Below are 21,020 nucleotides of genomic sequence, written 5' to 3' on the forward strand. Positions count from 1 at the left end.
ATATTCCTATTAATTGTAGATGAGAAATAAGGTTGTACAGTATATTGATGGCTGAATTTTGGAATAATGGCTATATCCTATCAACCAAGGCTGTAAATGTTGTGAGGGGAAAATACCATTAAGTATGTTTGTTAGAGGAATTTTATAGATACTTTTAAGTAAATACCCTTACATATCTTGTACTCTAATATAAGAGATCTTATCACGAATATTAAATTTTATCAAACATATCCTCCACACTTTTGAGATGATTAGATTTTTCATTAATAGGATAATGTGATTCATTTACCTTAATTAATTTCTCTCATGTTAAACAAACCTTGTATATTTGAAATAAAATCAATTTGGTCATGAAATTCTTCTCATATCTTCCTGGATATCATGAGTTACTACTTTTGGGGAATTTTTATATCCACATTCACAAGTAAACTGGCTTCCAATTAACTTTCTCATACTGTTCAAAACAGGTTTTTAAAGTCTTTTGAAGATATAATTGACATAATACACAGAACATATTTAAGTATATAATCTACTAAATTCTGAAGTGTGTATACACCTGTGACACTATCACCACAATGAACATAAGTAGCACATCCTTCATGCCCTTCCTCATGTCCCTTTGTAATCAATCCCTACTGCTCCTCCTTAACCTCTACCCAATCCCCAACCACTGATCTGTGTTCTCTTATTATTGCTGAGGTGTTTATCAGTTTTATTAGTTTTTTTTCAAAGAAGTAACCTTAGGAGTCCTTGATATTTCTTTGTCTTTGCAGTTCATATATGGTTTGCTATATAAGTTTTTGTTTTATTAGTAACATAGGTTATTTAAAATTAGAGCAATAGTTCTCTTAGTAACAAATACAAAATTCTCTGCTTATCGTTTTGTTTCTTGAATTCTGTATATTACTAAATTTTATAAATTAGTTATGATTTAAGGCACAACTTCTGATCAGTTTTTATACATGCTGTGTATGTTTGAAAATAGTGTTCATTTTATATTTGTCTTAGATTAGTATACCTAGTAAATCAGATTTATAATATAAGGCTGTTCAAAAAATCTATACAGCATTAATTTGGTTTTTTTCTCATTTGGTCTGTCACTTACTCAGAAGTACATGATATCTCTCACAATGTTTACCAATATGAATCTTACTTTGCAGTCTATCAATTTTTGTTTTATATAGTTTGAAATGTTAATTACATGCAAGTTTTCAACTATTATACCTTCTAATAAATTGAAGCCTATATCATAAGTTGCTCTTTATATGAATAATACTTTTGCCTTATAGTCTTTTTTGTCTAATACTAACATAGCTATAGCAGCTTTCTATTAGTATTTACTTGATATATTTTTATACCATTTTATAAATTTGACTATTCTGTAAACTCTTATACAAATAAAATAGTACAATAATGTGACCTATTGTGTCTGGCTTATTTCACTTAGCATAAAGCCTTTGAGGTTCAACCATGTTACATATATATACATATATATGTATAAGGTACACCCATAAGACACTATAAAGCCTGTATATAATAATACATAATAGCTGAAGGAACTGGTGAGTAAACAGGGACAGAGATTCTGAAGGGAGTTCATAGTCATTTGGAGAAAGATATAGAAAGCAAGTTCCTCTCTCTTTGACTTTTGACATGAAGCTAAGTGAAGTGGGAGAGGAAGATTATGGGGGAAATCCCTTAACTTTCCAGTCTGAGAGTTCAGAAAAGAAAAGGTAGAGAACCGTTAACACTACAGAATGTGGGGAATCCCATAAAGGCCAGAGCCAGTGAGGACATCCCCAAACTCTATCTACCCACATCTCTGAATAATTCCTAACAAGGACACAGAGAACTCAAAGAATTAGGTAAAAGAGAAAAGATCTGAAAGGAAACCAAAAATGCCACCAGGAAACAGTCTGCATTTCAAACCTAAAACAGAAAATTATGTGCTAAAACAAAGGAATTACTATTCATAAAAAAAAGACTCTACAGCCTCCAAGATGCAATCAGAAATCATCTAACAAATAAAGAACCAAAACAGAACACACTTTCAAAAGAAAATCAAACAGGTCTAAAAGTGAGGTGAACCAGATGCTGCAACCAACGCAAGAAGATTTTAAAGTAACTATTATCTTGATGAATACTAAATTTTAAATGCATGAAAATCACAGTTGAAAAAACAATGAAAAAGAACCAAATGTAAGTCCTACAACTAAAAAATATAATTTCTGAAATAAAAAATGTGTTGGCTGGACAAAACAGCAAAAATAGACATGACAAAAAAAAGTGAAGGCTGGCTGAAGATAGATCAATAAAAACTATCCGAGGGAAGAAAGACTAAAATAAAATAAAAATCTGCAGATACATACATGATAAACACCAATCAGAATAAACACAAATCCCAAACTGAGACATATCATAGCTAAACTGATAAAAAAAAAACATATAGAGCAAATATTGAAAGAAGGAAAGAAACATATTATAAATCATGGGAACAATGATCCAATTAATGGCTTTCCACTATCATGTTGCAATGTAGGGGAAATAAACTCCTGGTGGGGACTAGCTGATCCATTAAATGGAAGAATCAGAGCTGAGACCAAAAGGAGCAGCATTCATAGAAAAAAGTATCAGAGAGGAGAACACTGTACAGAGGATAAACTTAGGACACATACACACACACACACACACACACACACACACACACACACACGGCCCTCAATACTTTAGCTAAATATTTACCAGTGCACACATGTGAGAAACTTACTCAAATCACAGTGGAAAAAAATACCCAGAAGGACTAGAAGTAACAGTACTTTACACTCACAGAGAGCCAGTAACATTGCCAGTTCCCATGAGCCAGACTGGTAAACCTCATGATTCCATGGGTCATTGTACATAATATACAATAGAACCCTAGTGGGGAATAATTAGCCCAAGTGAAGACCACTCCAGAGCAATAAATCTTAAAAGCAAAATTCTAAGGAATCAAACTGTTTTCAAGTGAGTTAACTGTGCCCCCCACAAAAAAAAAATCATGAATATTTACTTATAATATTACATTTAGCACTCAAGTAGGTGAAATTTATCATGTGCATCTGTGGCTTCCAAAAAAATTGCCAGGTACACAAAGAAGCAGGAAAATCAATCAAATAAAACCAACCAGAACTAAGATATTACAATTAGTAGATAAGAACATTAATGTAATTGTTATAACTGCATTCCATATGTTGAACAGTTCCTTATATCTTCATACAGAAGATACAAAACAGACCCCAATAGAACTTCTTAAGATAAAAACAAAAATATATAAGTAAAAAATATTATGAATGGGATTAATGACAAATTAAACACTGAGGAAAAAAAGGTTAGCTAGAAGACAGAGCAATAAAAACTATCCTAAAAGAAATATAAAGGCCCTGGCCAGTTTGCTCAGTGGCAGAATGTCAGCCCAGCATGTGGATGTCCTGGGTTCGATTCCCAGTCCGGGCACTGAGGAGATGGTACTGCAACCATCTCTGCAACTATCTGCTTTTCTACCCCTCCACCTTCTTTCTCTCTCTCTCTCTCTCTCTCTCTCTCTCTCTCTCTCTCCCCACACACACATACACCTTCTCTTCCTCCTCCCACAGCAATGGTTTGATTGTTCTGAGTGCATCAGCCCCAGGTACTGGGGATGGGTGTGTGAAACCCTCACCTCAGGAGTTAAAAATAGCTCATTATGAGCATGGCCACAGATGGGGGTTGTTAGGGCACATGCGGGAGTCTGCCTCTCTATCTCCCCTTCTCTCACTTGAAAAAGAAGGGAAAAAAAAAGAAAGAAAATAATAAAGTAAAATTAACAAATTGTCAATGAATAATAGGATTGTATCAAGAAACTTGAGAAATGCCCAAAAAATTACAACTGTGATGAAAACAAGAAGTTCACAGCCTGACCAGGCGGTAGGGCAGTGGATAGAGCGTCGGACTGGAATGCAGAAGACCCAGGTTCGAGACCCTAAGGTTGCCAGCTTGAGCACGGGCTCATCTGGTTTGAGCAAAAGCTCACCAGCTTGGACCCAAGGTCGCTGGCTCGAGCAAGGGATTACTTGGTCTGCTGAAGGCCCGCGGTCAAGGCACATATGAGAAAGCAATCAATGAACAACTAAGATGTTGCAACATGCAACGAAAAACTAATGATTGATGCTTCTCATCTCTCCGTTCCTGTCTGTCCCTATCTATCCCTCTCTCTGTCTCTGGGAAAAAAAAAAAAAAAAGGAAGTTCACAGACTTAAGCAGTTCCATCCAAGAATCAGAGAACTCTACCAAGTGCCTTGCCAGATAGCTCGGTTGGTTCAAGTGTCAACTGATATGCAAAGGTTGTGGTTTGATCCTCGGTCAGCGCACACAGAGAAACAGATCGATGTTTCTTTCTCTTTTTCTCTTTTTCTCTCTCCTTCCCTCCCTTTCTCTCTAAATCAATAAATAAATTTTTTTAAAAAGGAAACTCTACTAAGGAACATCATTAAACAAATTGCGCAAAACCAGTGATGAAGAAGGGAAAACGATTAAAAGCGGTCTAAGGAAAAAGATATATTACAAACAAAGAAACAAACATGACAACAGAACTCTTTACTAAAACAAAATGGGTTAGGGCAAGGACAGAAGACCAATATCTTTTAAGTACTGAAAAGGGGAAAAAGAATAAAGTTCAAATTCTATACCCAGAGAAAATATTCTTCAAAAACACAGGCTAAGTTTCTCAAAAAGTTGACCATAAAAATACTATATACCCAAGCAATTCCACTCTTAGGTATCTACTCAAAAGAGATGTAAACATATGTTCACACAAAGACTTGCACATGAATAACAGCATTATTCATCATAGCCAAAGCACTGCCAACAACCTAAATATCTATCCAATGTGCAGTGTTATCCATACAATGAATACTATTGAGCAATAAAAAGGAAAGAATACTGACCTATGCTAAATCATAGATGCTCCTCACAACCATCATATTTAGTGAAAGAAATCAGACACAAAAGACCACATATTGGGCTGTGGTGGTGCAATGGACAGAGCGTTAATCTGTAATGCTGAGGTCACCAGTTTGAAATCCAGGGCAAAATGACCTGTGGTGGTGCAGTGGATAAAGCGTCAACCTGGAAACGCTGAGGTTGCCGGTTCAAAACCCTGGGCTTGCCTGGTCAAGGCACATATGGGAGTTGATGCTTCCTGCTCCTCCCCCCTTCTCTCTCTCTCTCTCTCTCACTCTCTCTACCCTCTCTATAATGAATAAATTTTTTTTAAATCTTTAAAAAAAAAAAAAGAAATCCAGGGCAAAAGAGAGACTATATAGTATATAATCCCATTGAAATGTCCAGAAAAACCAACTGTATAGAGACAGATATTATGAGTTGGCTGGGGGGGGAAAACACAAGGTTTTACTGAAAATAGGCTGTATCTCTTAGAGGGGGAAAGTGTTCTAAAACAATCTATTCTAATGGTTATACTACTAGGAATAGTTACTTCAAAAACCATTAATTTTACATTCAAATGGGTGGATTTTACAATATATAAAATATAACACAAAGTTTTTTTAAAGGGTTAAGTAAAGGCTGTTTTGAACATGGAAAGGCTGAAAGAATTTGAACCTTGTGGATCTACACTGTAGCAATATAAGCAGAAAGAAAAGTACAGCACATGGCAATACAGATAGGTACAAAAGAAATGGTAACTACATTAATAGTTCTTTAAAGTATTACATTTTTTAATCTCATTTAAAAGTTGTCAATTTAGTTCCTCAGTTTTACTAAATGTACGTTCTAGTGAAAGATGTTGATAACGAGAGAGGCTATGCACGTGTGTGAGCACACAGTATATGGAAAATCTCTGTACCTTCCCCTCAATTTTGCTGTCAATCTAAAATTGCTCTAAAAAACTTCATTAAAAGTTTAAAAGAATAAGGTTGGAGGGCTTATAATATCAAGACTTAATCTAAAGCTAGAGTAATCAAGACAATAACAAAGATAAATATATAGATCAATGGAACCAAATAACATGTCTAGAAACAGACAATTTAAAAGGTGGTCAATTAATTTCTGACAAAGATGTCAGTAACTTAATTGGAGACAAAGTAACCTTTTCAATAAATGATCCTGGAACTGAGAAAAAAAAAACTTCAGTGCATACCTTGTATCATCTATAAAAATTAACTTAAACCCTGACTTTATATTGACATATACACATGAACTTAAAATTAATCATTGATCAAAGTTTAAGAGCTAAATATTAAATATTTTAGAAAACAGAATTGCTAACAAACTGGTTTAAGCAATTATTCCCAAAACAAAAATATATATACAAAAATTTTATATAATGGGCTTCACAAAGACTCAAATCCTTTGTTTTACAAAAGTCAAGGGTTAAGCAAAAAGACAAACTAATAGAAAATTTTCAAAGCATAAATCTAACAAAGGACTTACTTGTCTTGAGAGTACATAATCTGACAATAAGATGTACAAACTGTTTTTTTTTAAAGGGAGTAAAAGATTTTAATAGACATTTCACAAAAGAAAATATCCAAGTAGACTGTAAGTACATACAAATTTACTCAATATTATTACAAATAAAGAAAACAAAAATTAATCCATACGCTCTAGAATGGCTAAATTTAAACACAGCAACAATACCAAATGTTGGTAAAAATGAGGAGTAACCCAAATTTTCATACATTACAGGTAAGAACATAAAATGTAAATACCACCACTCTGGAAAACGGTATCAATTCAAACATACATTTACAATAGGATCTAGCCACTCCTTTCAGGTATTTACCCAACAGAAATGAAAATGTATGTCCACATAAAGTGTATGTAAATGTTCACAGTAGCTTTATTAATAGCCAAAAAGAGAAGCAAATGAAGTCTCCATCACATGGATTAACAAATAAATAAATAGTTTTTTATTTGTACTACCCAAGGAATGAAATGAAAAGGAAGAAAATATTAGTACACATCACATGGATAAATGTCAAGAACATTATTATGCTAAATCAGGGTTAGAAAACACTTTTTGTAAAGAGCCAGAAGGTAAATATTTTAGGCTTAGCAAACCATCTGATCTTTCTCTCACAACTCAATTCTGCTCTTATAGTGCAAAAGCAGACATCTATAGTGGGAAAAGTATTAAACATGACTGTGTTCCAATAAAGCACCATTTACAAAAACAAGCAGGAAGCTAGATTTGGCCCAAAGGTCATGTGTGGCTTGGCTGATCCCTGTGATAACTGAAAAGTCTTCCTCAAAGACACAGATCACATTTTATAAGCCTCAAAGCACTCATCCAAGGCCTAAGGCTAAATACTATGTCAATGAGTGAAAAGACTCTATCATAATCAAAATTTTAAAAAAATTACCTGTGAATCTGATCTTGTCTGCTAGAGCGAACTGGAGCTAATCCATCTATTTCATCAAAAAATATTATAGAAGGTCTCATCAAATATGCCTAGCATAAAAAGAGAAGTTATTTATTGTATTATTTTCCATTTTTTATATTTAATTACCATGTTTTCTTAATAGCTAATATAAGCATATGATACAACATGCAGCAGGTAAGAAAGATTATGGAGTAAAAGGAAAATCTCCTTACTGCCCCCCCATCTCCAACCACAAGGTGTTTCTCCTATTAGGCATCTATTGTTTTCAGTTTGTTTATTCTTCCATACATATCATTTAAACCCATGCATTTTAAATGCATTTAAACTATACACATTGCTTTTTATCATATAGCACAGTCTATTTTATGAAACAATATATTTTAATTAGCTTCCATCTAAGTACATAAAGACCTCCTAAATTCTTTTTTAACAACTAAAATATTCCCCACTGTATAAATATGCCATAATTAAATTACAGCCCTAGTCATGGGCATTTAGGCTGTTTTCAACCTTTTCCTATTGTCAACAATGCTTGAATGAATATTTGTGTATACTGAACATTTCACATTAGTGTAAACACATCACTACAGTAAATTCTAAAAGTGGAACCATTGCTTCCAAAGACATGTGTCATTTCTAATTTAGTTAGACATTTGCAAACTACCTTCTAGTGGTGTGCCAATTTACAGTCACAAGCAATATTTAAGTGTGTTCACCTGCAATGTATTATCAAACTTCTAGATCCTAATATTTTGGATAAAGAATGTTATCTCATTTTCATTCTAATTTTTATTTCTATTATCAATTAAGATGAGTACTCTTCCTATGTTTAAGACCCACTTATATTGCTCTTTGTATGAAAGATTTTCAAATTGTCAATTTTTCTACTGGATTATTGGCCTTTTGCTTACTAATTTCTAAGAGCTATTTATTTTAAAAATTAGATCTCTCTCTGTGAAAGGAAATGCAAATTTTTTTCTGTAAGGGGCAATATTTATCTTTTGGTTTTGCTTACAATTTTGTTGCCATGCAGAACCTCTATATTTTATACAGTGGATTTTTTCTTCCATTGTTACTATCCCAACTTTGAGAAACAAAATCCTCCTGGTACTTTCAGAGTGTCATTTTTCTCACTTAAATTTTAGATCCAGCAGAAACTTAATTTGATTTAAGGTAAATGAATATTAGATTACACATGAAGTCTTTTTTATACAATTTCTTCAATATAGTTTATTTATGTCTCAAAATTACTTCTTAGTAATATTAGTTCACAGGAAGGTCAGTTTACTAAAGAACAGATACAAATTTTCCATTTTGTCCTAACTAATACGGTACACATTAAACTTCAGTGTTCTCTAATAATTTGAAATGAAGGGCAATTCACCCAAGTAATTTAGGGTTTGAGAAAAGATTTTCTAAGATTAAATTATGTAATAAGAGAAAAACTATAAAAATTTGATTATTACTTTTATATTATATATATGACACACAGCTCTTTCTTTTTTTTTTTTTTTTATTATTTATTTATTTATTTTTTTTTTTTCATTTTTCTGAAGCTGGAAACAGGGAGAGACAGTCAGACAGACTCCCGCATGCGCCCGACCAGGATCCACCCGGCACGCCCACCAGGGGCGGTGCTCTGCCCCCCAGGGGGCGATGCTCTGCCCATCCTGGGCGTCGCCATATTGCGACCAGAGCCACTCTAGCGCCTGAGGCAGAGGCCACAGAGCCATCCCCAGCGCCCGGGCCATCTTTGCTCCAATGGAGCCTTGGCTGCGGGAGGGGAAGAGAGAGACAGAGAGGAAAGCGCAGCGGAGGGGTGGAGAAGCAAATGGGCGCTTCTCCTATGTGCCCTGGCCGGGAATCGAACCCGGGTCCTCCGCACGCTAGGCCGACGCTCTACCGCTGAGCCAACCGGCCAGGGCAGCTCTTTCTTAAAACTACAGAATTTCAAAAAGGAAGTACTATATAGTATACTATACGCTTGTTGCAACAAGCACTTTATATACTTCCTTTTGGTAAAATCTCGTAGTCCAGTGAGATAGGTATTATTTCCCATCTTATAGAAGAGGCAACTGAGGATCAGATGCTTCCATTTACTTAGTTATATACTGAATAGTAAAGTCAAATATAAACTAATATCTTTCTGACACCAAAGGCCAAACTCTTAGCCAATATATTATACTTCCTTCATTTCAGTTAGTGCATAGATCATGTGCCTAATTTAGGTATGTAGGCTCTTTCATTTAAAAAGATAAGAATAGCCCCGGCCGGTTGGCTCAGTGGTAGAGCATCAGCCTGGCGTGCAAGAGTCCTGGGTTCAATTCCCAGCCAGGGCACACAGGAGAAGCGCCCATTTGCTTCTCCACTCCTCCCCCTCTCCTTCCTCTCTGTCTCTCTCTTCCCCTCCCGCAGCCAAGGCTCCATTGGAGCAAAGTTGGCCCGGGAGTTGAGGATGGCTCTGTGGCCTCAGGTGTGGCTCAGGTGCTAAAATGGCTCTGGTTGCAACAGAGCAACGCCCCAGATGGGCAGAGCACCGCCCCCTGGTGGGCATGCCAGGTGGATCCCAGTCGGGCACATGCGGGAGTCTGTCTGACTGCCTCCCCGTTTCCAACTTCAGAAAAATACAAAAAATAAGTAAGTAAATAAATAAATAAATAAAAATAAAAAGATAAGAATAACCATCAGTAATTACTTTACAAAAAAAAGCAAACATTTCCACACTCTTACCCACAAAGAAAACTATGAAACACAAATAGAGCAAAAGTAGATTTAAAAAGCAGCATAATTTATGGTACAGTTTTAAATGAAACGAAGCCCTATTTATTCTCAGTCCCCAGCATAAAGTAGCTAAAAAATGTAACTGTCAAAATTTTTAAATTAAAAAAGAAAAATTTTAATCAAGAAATTGGACAATGCCTGCATTCCCAAATTAATGCTTCCCTCATCCACCAATGTTATTTTATATCTATGTATTTCAATTATTATTAAATTCTCTTGAAGCATACATATTGCATATGTTTGACTTCCCAATAAACCTAAGCACCTTGAAGGTAAGAATTTAACCCTATTCCTCTTTCTAGATCCATTACATAAACACAGCCATTTTCAATACTAATAACTAAAAATAAGATTTGATCGGTTTTACCAATGACAAAGGACTGACACACAACTCAACAATAGGAATGCTTGTTAAAAGCAGTGTTTTTATTTCATGTGAATTGCCTTAGGCACAATGAAATGTAGGCTGCAGTGCCAAATATGAATAAATTCATTCCCTAACTGAAACCATTCAAAGTGAACTTTTATCAGGATTATTTTTTATAAATATTAGGAAATAATATGTTTAAGTAAATGTTATATATAAATAGAAAAGACAGCCTACACAATATTCATTCACCTTATTCTTTTAAAAGCATTTATCTATTACTGAATTCTCCCAGCACATTTATAACTGATAAAAATAATATACTGCCTTGTGAAATTTTATGCTAAATTTTTTATGCTTGTTCTATTTCCTCAATTAGATTACAATCTAATGTTAACTTTCTTATAACCAGGGTTTCCAAAAGCCCCTAATATGGTATTATGTGCCAAGTAGCCACCTCAATAAATGTGTTGTAAATCATCTTAAATTCATACTAGTAAAACTATTAAATACCTCTAAGGCATTCAAATTCAGATTACTGATCCTTAATTTAACATACTGATTGAAAAATATGCTTCCTCATGAACAGTTTGCAGACTAAGTGCATTAAATATGCTAAAGAAGATATTCCCAAATTAGCTGATTTCATTTACCTGATCAAAAAGAAGCCTAAGTTGCCGTTCTGATTCACCAACCCACTTGCTCAGACAGTCTGCTCCTTTTCGCATAAAAAAAGCCACCTTTTTGTCTCCTTGACTGCACTCATTAGCTAATGCTCTGGCCACCAAGGTTTTACCTGTGCCAGGGGGGCCATAAAACAGACAGCCTCTACAGGAATAAAAAAGTAATAAAAGTAAATTAATGTTATCACCACCACTAATAACCAATATAAAATGATGCATCTCCCATATAATTTTGTATTAATATATATTAAAATTATTAGACACTAATAAAGCTTTTGTGGTATATAAACAAAAGTTGCTCTTTGATGAGAATCATCAAGAATGCTCTCAAGCCTGACCAGGTGGTGGTGCAGTGGATAGAGCGTCAGACTGGGATGCAGAGGACCCAGGTTCGAGACCCCGAAGTCCCACCTTGAGCGTGGGCTCATCTGGTTTGAGCAAAAGCCCACCAGCTTGAACCCAAGGTCGCTGCCTCTAGCAAGGGGTTACTCGGTCTGCTGAAGGCCCATGGTCAAGGCACATATGAGAAAGCAATCAATGAACAACTAAGATGTTGCAACGCACAATGAAAAAATGATTGATGCTTCTCATCTCTCTCCATCCCTGTCTATCCCTCTCTCTGACTCACTCTCTGTCTCTGTAAAAAAAAAAAGAATGCTCTCAAAGCACCAAACGTTTGTAGGCAAAAAAGTTAAATCAGAGTAGAGAGTAATGTAGAAAGATATATCAAAATTGTAAATGTGTTTTTCCTGTGACCCAGGAATATTACATCTTAGAATGTATCACATAGAAATACTCAAACAAATGTTATTTTAAAAATTTTAAATGAATGCTCAACAGAGCAGCTTCTAATTGTGAAAAGTTAAAAAATTTCAAATGCGCCCTGGCTGGTTGGCTCAGCGGTAGAGCGTCAGCCTAGCGTGCGGAGGACCCGGGTTCAATTCCCGGCCAGGGCACACAGGAGAAGCGCCCATTTGCTTCTCCACCCCTCCGCCGCACTTTCCTCTCTGTCTCTCTCTTCCCCTCCCGCAGCCAAGGCTCCATTGGAGCAAAGATGGCCCGGGCGCTGGGGATGGCTCTGTGGCCTCTGCCTCAGGCGCTAGAGTGGCTCTGGTCGCAACATGGCGACGCCCAGGATGGGCAGAGCATCGCCCCCTGGTGGGCAGAGCATCGCCCCATGGTGGGCGTGCCAGGTGGATCCCGGTCGGGCGCATGCGGGAGTCTGTCTGACTGTCTCTCCCTGTTTCCAGCTTCAGAAAAATGAAAAAAAAAAAAAAAAAATTTCAAATACTATTAACAAGCAAAAGATACGCTGCTATCTCTATAAAACACTGGTATGGCTTCACCTGACCAGGCGGTGGCGTAGTGGATAGAGTGTCAGACTGGCATGCTGAGGACCCAGGTTCAAGACCCCGAAGTCGCCAGCTTGAGCGCGGGCTCATCTGGTTTGAGCAAAGCTCACCAGCTTAGACCCAAGGTCACTGGCTCGAGCAAGGGGTTACTTGGTCTGCTGAAGGCTCACAGTCAAGGCACATATGAGAAAGCAATCAATGAACAACTAAGGTGTCGCAACGAAAAACTGATGATTGATGCTTCTCATCTTCATTCCTGTCTGTCTGTCCCTATCTATCCCTCTCTCTCTCTGTTAAAAAAAAAAACAAAAAAAAACACTGGTAGGGTTTCAAAAATAATAAAAATATCTATATTATCAATATGAAAGATGTCTAGAATACATTATAGAATTAAAAACAAAGTTATGTAAGAGTACTATTGAGTAATCTTATATTAAATGTTTATATGTGTATAATATAAGCAAAACATATCAAGATGGCATATCAAGATGATGCTCCAACCAACTGAGCTACCGAGCCAGGGTAAGCCTTTCCTAATATTTAACTAGCTAACCAGCTCATGATCAAACACAATTAAAATAGTCATAAAAATAAATGATCAAGCTTACTATTTCAAAAATACCGCATGAAAGAAAAACTTTATTGAAATTGTGCTTCCAAACACTAAACAATAGAGCATCAAACTCAATGCTATCTGGAAGCCAAATTAAGAAAAATCTGTTTGGGCAATCCACTTGTATATTCCAGGACTATATAAAGAAGCTCATCTTGTGCTTGACCCTAAAATGTAGAAATGTAAACTTTAAGAACACAGTATCTACAGCCTTAGAGCCCTAAAAAATAAAATTTCTTTCCTAATTCTCATTGCTAGAACATATCAAATAATATATATGAAATATTTATATTTATAATCATTTACTAGTTAAAATTTAATAAATTAATAGCAATAACAATACTTACCTTGGAGGCTGAATTTTAAATTTTTCAAAAATTTCTGGATATAATAGTGGGAATACTACCATTTCCTTTAGTGCATGAATGTGATGGCTCAATCCACCTATGCTATCAAACAGTACCTTGGAAAGAAGGGGAAAATTTTAACATAAAATTATTTTAACTGTTCAATAGATTTTTAAAAATACATGAGATAGTCTTATGATTCAGAAATACATGCCTCAACAGGAACTACTGATCATAAAGTTTAAAAAAATTACACATTTGAAATAAGTATAGAAAAATAAAGTTGGCAGTAAAATTCAAGTGTACATTTCAGACAAGCAAAATAAAGCAATCATTATTTAATCTCCTAGTAACTAAGGACCAAGATTAATGCCCAGTCCAACACTTTAATGATTATCTCTAGCAGGCATTATGTTGTATTAATATATACACTCTAGTAATTTAAATGACTTTCAAATTATCATCTATCACATGCGTTCTCAGCAGGGGCAACATCGCACTCAACAGGGCAAAATTTGGTCCAGAACTAGTCCAGAAGTAGGGTAAAAAAATCTCTGCTATTATAATGGTTTGTGACCCTCCAAAACTCAACTTTACTTGACAAACTCTCAATCATTAATACTAATTCATCTAGATAAAAAGGAATTTAGCTTTTGCCCTTAGGGGACAACAATAACAAACAGTTTGAGAAAAACTAATCTATCACAAGACACAATAGAGATTATTTGTCCCACTCCTAACAGTTTAAATATCTAAAACAGTTCGTCAATTAAAAAACAGTATAGAAGAAAGTGCTTGAAGAAAACAGTGCCAAAATATTAATAGTGATAACCTCTAACCATTGAGTTCTGGGATATTTCTTTCCCTTATTCTTCATTCTGTTATGGTACTTTAAAATGTTTTACAATGAATATATTACTATGATAAATAATGCTTAAGTAATCTAGAAAAATAAATACAGAGTCTAAATATCAAGCATTCCAAAGGTAGCAAATTTTCTTGCATATAATAAATTTACTATAATTGACTAGCAGAGATGTCTAAAATTAACTAGATTAAAGAGAATAAGGTGCTGGCAAACCAAATAAGTAAAGATCATTGAGTAAAGTCCTCCGAGAATGTGAACTACTAGACATGAGATTCTTAAATTTCCTTAGATCTTCACTGAGAAAATAAATATTTTCTCCTATGACTTCAGATTGGAGACAGCTAACATTTCATTTTCAAATATGTATACAACTTTATTTTTTAACTTAAGTCTCTTACGTGAGAATCAGTTATATTACGTTGAATAAAAAGGTTTATGGGATCAGAGAAAAAATAATCAAATACATTCTTGGTTTATAAAGCTCAGCCTCATTTCCTAACATTTTCACTATATACTCCATTAACACTGAAATGGGGAAAAAAGGAAAAACTTGAATAAATATCATATGTGACCAGAGATCTAGGTTCTAAAATCTATACATCAAAAAACTAATAATGGTGATACCGAGACTTTCTACTTTTATTGTGTATAGCTTTAGATATAAGAAAGGACCTTTCAAAAAAGGTACTTCTAAACCCTGGCCGGTTGGCTCAGTGGTAGAGCTTTGGCCTGGCATGCAGGAGTCCTGGGTTCGATTCCCGGCCAGGGCACACAGGAGAAGTGCCCATCTGCTTCTCCACCCCTCCCCCTCTCCTTCCTCTCTGTCTCTCTCTTCCCCTCCCGCAGCCAAGGCTCCACTGGAGCAAAAAATTGGCCCGGGCGCTGAGGATGGCTCCATGGCCTCGCCTCAGATGCTAGAATGGCTCTGGTCGCAACAGAGCAACACCCTAGATGGGCAGAGCATCGCCCCCTGGTGGGCATGCCAGGTGGATCCCGGTAGGGCGCATGCGAGAGTCTGTCTGACTGCCTCCCCATTTCCAAATTCAGAAAAATACAAAAAAACAAAAACAAAAAAAAGGTACTTCTAGAAAAACATTTACAAAACTTACTGATTTATCAATGTTCATTGGATCAACATCAGCCAAGCTTGCACCCACTTTGACACGTTCTCGAAGAATACCACTAGCTAAATCTTCTGTTCTTATATTCATAGGCAAACATCTGAAATTTATAAAAATTCAAGTAAATAGCATTAAAAGTTTCACATTTTTAACTCCAAAGTCAGTTTAAATCTATGAAATGTTTATCTCCTTTTTATCATAAACCAGAAAATAACATCAAAAAATTTCACATTTTTAATTTTTCTTTATTTATTAATTTTTAGAGAGAGGGGGGAGAGAGAGAGAACAAAAGAGGGGGGAGAAACAGGGAGCGTCAACTTGTAGTAGTTGCTCCCTGTATGTGCCTTGACCAGGCAAGCCCAGGGATTTGAACCAGCGACCTCAGTGTTCCAGGTCGACGCTGTATCCACTACGCCACCACAGGTCAGGCAAAAAATTTCATATTTTTAAACTACTTTTTCTAAATTCTTTTCAACAGACCAAAAATAAATTTATTCACTAGATAAAGCAAACAAGGTCAATAATCTGTTCAAAAAGGCCAATCTATTCCAACTTAGAAAACTTAACCTACCTGATAATCTATGTGTACTATAGTAATGACTCTGTGTACTATATGACATTAAATGAACTCAAGCTTTAAAATAATATTTAAGATATTATGTGAATATGTCCACTCAGTTCACATGACTGAAGAACTTCCCTATTATTCAAAAGAAACCAAGTCTAGACCACCTTTTGAGAACTAAGCTTTATTTTTTATGTAACTACCTTAAAATAGATCTTTACCAAAAATCTTATACTGGGTTAGTTAATTTTATTACCCCTAAGAAAACAAAATCTACATCTTCTTCTAATCTTAGGTAAACACTAAAAAATGACAGCCTCAAAAAAGTATAGCTTCTATAATGATTGTAAGTTTGATAACATTTCTGAGTACTACCTTCTCTTTAAAAATGTATTTCCAGCCTGACCAGGCAGTGGCGCAGTGGATAGAGCGTCAGACTGGGATGCGGAAGGACCCAGGTTCAAGACCCCGAGGTCGCCAGCTTGAGTGCAGGCTCATCTGGCTTGAGCAGGGGGGAAAAAAAAAAGCTCACCAGCGTGGACCCAAGGTTGCCGGCTCGAGCAAGGGGTTAGTCTGCTGAAGGCCCGTGGTCAAGGCACATATGAGAAAGCAATCAATGAACAACTAAGGTGTTGCAACAAACACTGATGATAGATGCTTCTCATCTCTCTCTGTTCCTGTCTGTCTGTCCCTATCTATTCCTCTCTGTCCCTGTAAAAAAAAAAAAAAAAAAAAGTAAAGAAAAAAAAATGTATTTCCAAAGCAGATATCAGAATAGTTCAGATTAAATAAGCATTAAATTCTTTTATTTAAACTTAGATTTTTATTACATTTTCTTTCCATCATCTACATAAAGAATTTCTGTCTTCATGCAATCTACACCACTCCAAACTTGTTTTCAAGACCTGCTAAATAAAAACTTGGTGTTTTTACAATGAATATATAATGGCAAATTAAAGAAATGCTTGGCCAGATGTAAATTTTCAAAATATAATCTATCCTTAGTATTATAACTATAAGCTAGAAAACTAACTCAAGTTTTAAAGAATAAATTATAATCTGAAGCATTAATTATTACTAAATAAAATACCCCCAGTGAAAACTTTTGAGGTTTTAGGGAGCCATGTAGTAATCAGTCACATACCCTAGATAGGCAAAGACCACCAGAGGTACTCATTCAACCAAAACTAAAACAAAATTTTCCAATAAAATTCAATGGCTCCTGAGATAATTCTATTAGAAGGCAAATCCGTATTCTGAATGCTATAATCATTATATGCATCTAAAATCAGCCTCAGTGAGTGCCCTGGCCAGTGGCACAGAGGATAGAGTGTAATCCTGGAGCACTAAGGTCGCCCATTCGATCCTAGGGTCGCCAGCTCAAGCCTGCGGTCACCAGCTTGATCCTGGAATCACCATCTTGAGCCTAGGGTTGCCTGCTTGATCCCAAGGATGTCAGCTCAACCCCGAGGTTGTCAGTTTGGGCCCCACTCAGAGTTCAACCCGGAGGGCACCAGCTGGACCCTGAGGTAGTAGTTCAAGCACTGGCCAGGGCACATATGAGAAGTAATCGATGGCACAACTAATGGAACAACCAGTTGATTCTTCTCTGACTCTCTCTTTCTTTCTCTTTCTCTCTCTCAAAAAACATAAAAATAAAATCAGCCTTGTTAAAAAAAATTATTTTTAATAAATAAAATCAGCCTTGCCCTGGCCGGATAGCTCAGTTGATTGAAATGTCATCCCAAAGCACAGAGGTTGCTGGTTCGATCCCTGGTCAGGGCACAGACAGGAATATATCTATGTTCTTGCCTGTCTGTTTCTGTCTCTCTCTCTTCTCTATCTCCCTTCTTCTCTATATAAAATCAATAAAGTAAAAAATAAATGAATAAAATCAGCCTCATTAAATGAATCTGAGATAGAGAAAAGGTACAGAGAAAAATACTGCCACACAGGTTGGCCTCTTCCCAGTGGCTCTTCTTCCTTTACCTTCCACACACTATTTTACTGAACACTTAAACAGTAAGTAACCCAAGGTCAGATGTCTTCTCTAAAAATTAAAAATCAAGTCAGTGCACTATTGAGCCTGACCAGAGGTGGCGCAGTGGATAAAATGTTGACCTGGAACACTGAGGTTGTCAGTTTGAAATCCCAGGTTTCATATGTGCCTGGCCAAGGCACATATGGGAGCAACTACTATGAGTTGATGCTTCCTGCTCCTCCCCTACCCCTTCTCTCTGTTCTCTCCTCTCTCTCCTCTTTCTAAAGTCAATAAATTAATTTAAAACAAAATATGTGTTGACTATCAGTGTTAGCAAAATGCCAGTACAGACAAGAATCCCATTCAAAACATAAAAACAGAACTACCGATTAAGAAGTAGGTAAATGCAGTACTCGCCTCCTCCCACATCCACATCAAAATTACAACTAAACTACAGACCCACCATCACTCAGAACCCCTGAAATTTAGCTGAATGGAAGTCCTACAACTAAAGAATTAAAGAAGAAACTACATTGAGTCTGGTAGTGTGGTAGGCAGTTGGACCAACATGAGCAGAGTAAGGATGGTGGGCTAGGTACAGAGGTCACCAGAACAAGGATAACAGGCCAAGCCCCAGTTGTGTTTCAGCTCCAGGCCCAGAAAAGCAACAAAACTAGACGAGCAACTCCACAGCTGACCTCAGGACCAGCTGCACTGATTAGATACTCCTGCCCTGACACTGATCAATCAGTGAAGACCACAACCTTAAAAATACATAACTGGAGAACTGATGAACACTCTATTGAGATCCTCTCCTGGAACCTCCCCTAATAGCTCCACCCTTAAAAGCCCTGAGGACAGAGGACCCAGTGCACTCACTCTCCTGAGAGCACACCCCTGCCTTTCTCCTTCTCCTCCTCTCCCCAGACCCCTAGGCACATTACCTTTACCCTTCTCTCTCTTAAGCTTCAATGGCCCCTTCTTTTGCCTCTGTAACTTGTCTCCTAAAGCCCATTTCTTCTACCTCTGTGACTTTATAAATAAACTTTCTCTTACATTTTGTGTCTTGGCTCTGAATTCAACTCAAGTACTGAGGTCTCTGAACCAAAGTCAGGTCTGACCCCACTGGTCTAATATCTGGTACCATTTATGTTCTCACCACTGCCAACAGCGGAAGAGACAGAGATGCAAACAAGCTGACCCCACATCCACATGTGGTGTATAAAAGTTAGGAGGCATATTTCAGTTGCAGAGGTCCCCGCTGAGGAGCAAGGGATCCAAGCCCCACACCAGGCCTCCCAACCCAGGGATCCAGTGCCAGAAGTTCCCATAACTCTGGCTATAAAAACCAGCAGGGCCTGAGGCTGAGAGAGACAGAAGACTGCTGGAGTACCAAGCAGTTCCTTTTAAAGGGCCCACACACAGACTTACTCAGACTCACTTTTTCTAAGCTCCAGCACTGGGTCAGCAGCTTGAAAGGCACCAGAGTCATACAGGGAGGAACTGGATTGCGCAGCATCAAAGTGAGAGCTAGCGGGGTGAGGGGCAGCATTCTCCCAGACAGAAGTACAGGCAGAGGCCATTGTTCTTTTGATGAGGCCTCCCCCCACAGAGATGGCAGGTAGATGCCGTATCTGAGACTATATTAACCAAGTTCATACTGTTTGCCCCACCCTGGTGATTCCCTGAGTCCCCACTCCACCCAACTTTCAGGCCCACCCAAGCTGTTTCCATATGAATGGTCTGTCCTGGCTCATGCTTCAGATTTTCCTGAAATCTCTCAAACAAGCAGCACCTGGCCTCACCATGCCTCCTACCTCTTGCTAAGGAGTCCCAGCCCTGGCACTAGCAGTGATTGGCCTTGGTTCACAGCTTGGCCTTCCTGGGAACCTCCAAGCCCAGCACAAGCAGTAGCCATCTGCAGATCACTCTGTAGCTCATTCCCAGTGGCCCCAAGCAGAAAACAGGCAGTGACTGCCCTTGGCCTGCACCTCCCAAAGGGCCCAAGAGCCAGCACATCCGAGTGAACAGCTTCAGACTATGTCAAAGCTTCATTGCCTGACCAGGTGGTGGCGCAGTGGATAGAGCGTTGGACTGGGATGCGGAAGGACCCAGGTTCGAGACCCGAGGTCACCAGCTTGAGCGAGGGCTCATCTGGCTTGAGCAAAGAGCTCACCAGCTTGGACCCAAGGTCCCTGGCTCCAGCAGGGGGTTATTCGGTCTGCTGAAGGCCCACGGTCAAGGCACATGTGAGAAAGCAATCAATGAACAACTAAAAAGTCGCAACGCGCAACGAGAAACTGATGATTGATACTTCTCATATCTCTCCGTTCCTGTCTGTCTGTCCCTGTCTATCTCTGCCTCTGTAAAAAAAAAAAAAAGCTTCATCAACCATCCACCTCCACAAGTGACACATTCAAGCGGCAGACTCAGCAGGCACCAGAGCCCTGCTGAAGTAAGCCCTGCTCTGTGGGATGGGCTCCTGCACTGCTGATCCCCCACAGTGGTCAGAAGTTGGGGAGTAGCAATCACTGCAAGTCTTTGCAACTGATAAGCCTAGGAGTAAATCACTCCCATTAGTGTGCCAACAGTAATCAAGGCTCAACTACAAAAGAGGAGGGTGTGCACAGCCAACACTGGGGGCACACCCTAAGTACCCAGCTTGAGTGATTAGGCAGGCTGTGCCACTGGAACCAAAAGAAAACATACATTAGGCCACTCTTCCAAGCCAGGGAGACATAGCAGCTCTACTTAATACATAGAAACAAAGACAGGGAAACCGCCAAAATGATGGGACAAGGAAACATGTCCCAAATAAAAGAACAGAACAAAACCTCAGAAAAAGAACTAAACAAAATGGACAGAAGCAATCAACTAGATATAGAGTTCAAAAACACTGGTTATAGGGATGCTCAATGAACTTA

At 37.6% G+C, this 21,020-nt stretch overlaps 1 protein-coding gene across 5 annotated transcripts in view; it reads right to left on the bottom strand.

The window, feature by feature from the left end:
- ATAD2B (ATPase family AAA domain containing 2B) overlaps positions 1-21,020 on the bottom strand; it is a 160,683-nt gene that overhangs the window by 88,539 nt on the left and 51,124 nt on the right. For all 5 annotated transcript variants that reach the window (XM_066386307.1, XM_066386306.1, XM_066386304.1 and 2 more), the window contains exons 10-13: positions 15,539-15,650; positions 13,562-13,677; positions 11,220-11,394; positions 7,398-7,486 (exon numbers count right to left, since the gene is read on the bottom strand). In XM_066386307.1, coding sequence (XP_066242404.1) covers positions 7,398-7,486; positions 11,220-11,394; positions 13,562-13,677; positions 15,539-15,650 — 492 coding nt within the window. The remainder of the gene's footprint in view (positions 1-7,397; positions 7,487-11,219; positions 11,395-13,561; positions 13,678-15,538; positions 15,651-21,020) is intronic.

This window comes from Saccopteryx leptura, chromosome 5 (assembly GCF_036850995.1).
Source record: "Saccopteryx leptura isolate mSacLep1 chromosome 5, mSacLep1_pri_phased_curated, whole genome shotgun sequence".
Lineage (NCBI taxonomy): Eukaryota > Metazoa > Chordata > Mammalia > Chiroptera > Emballonuridae > Saccopteryx > Saccopteryx leptura.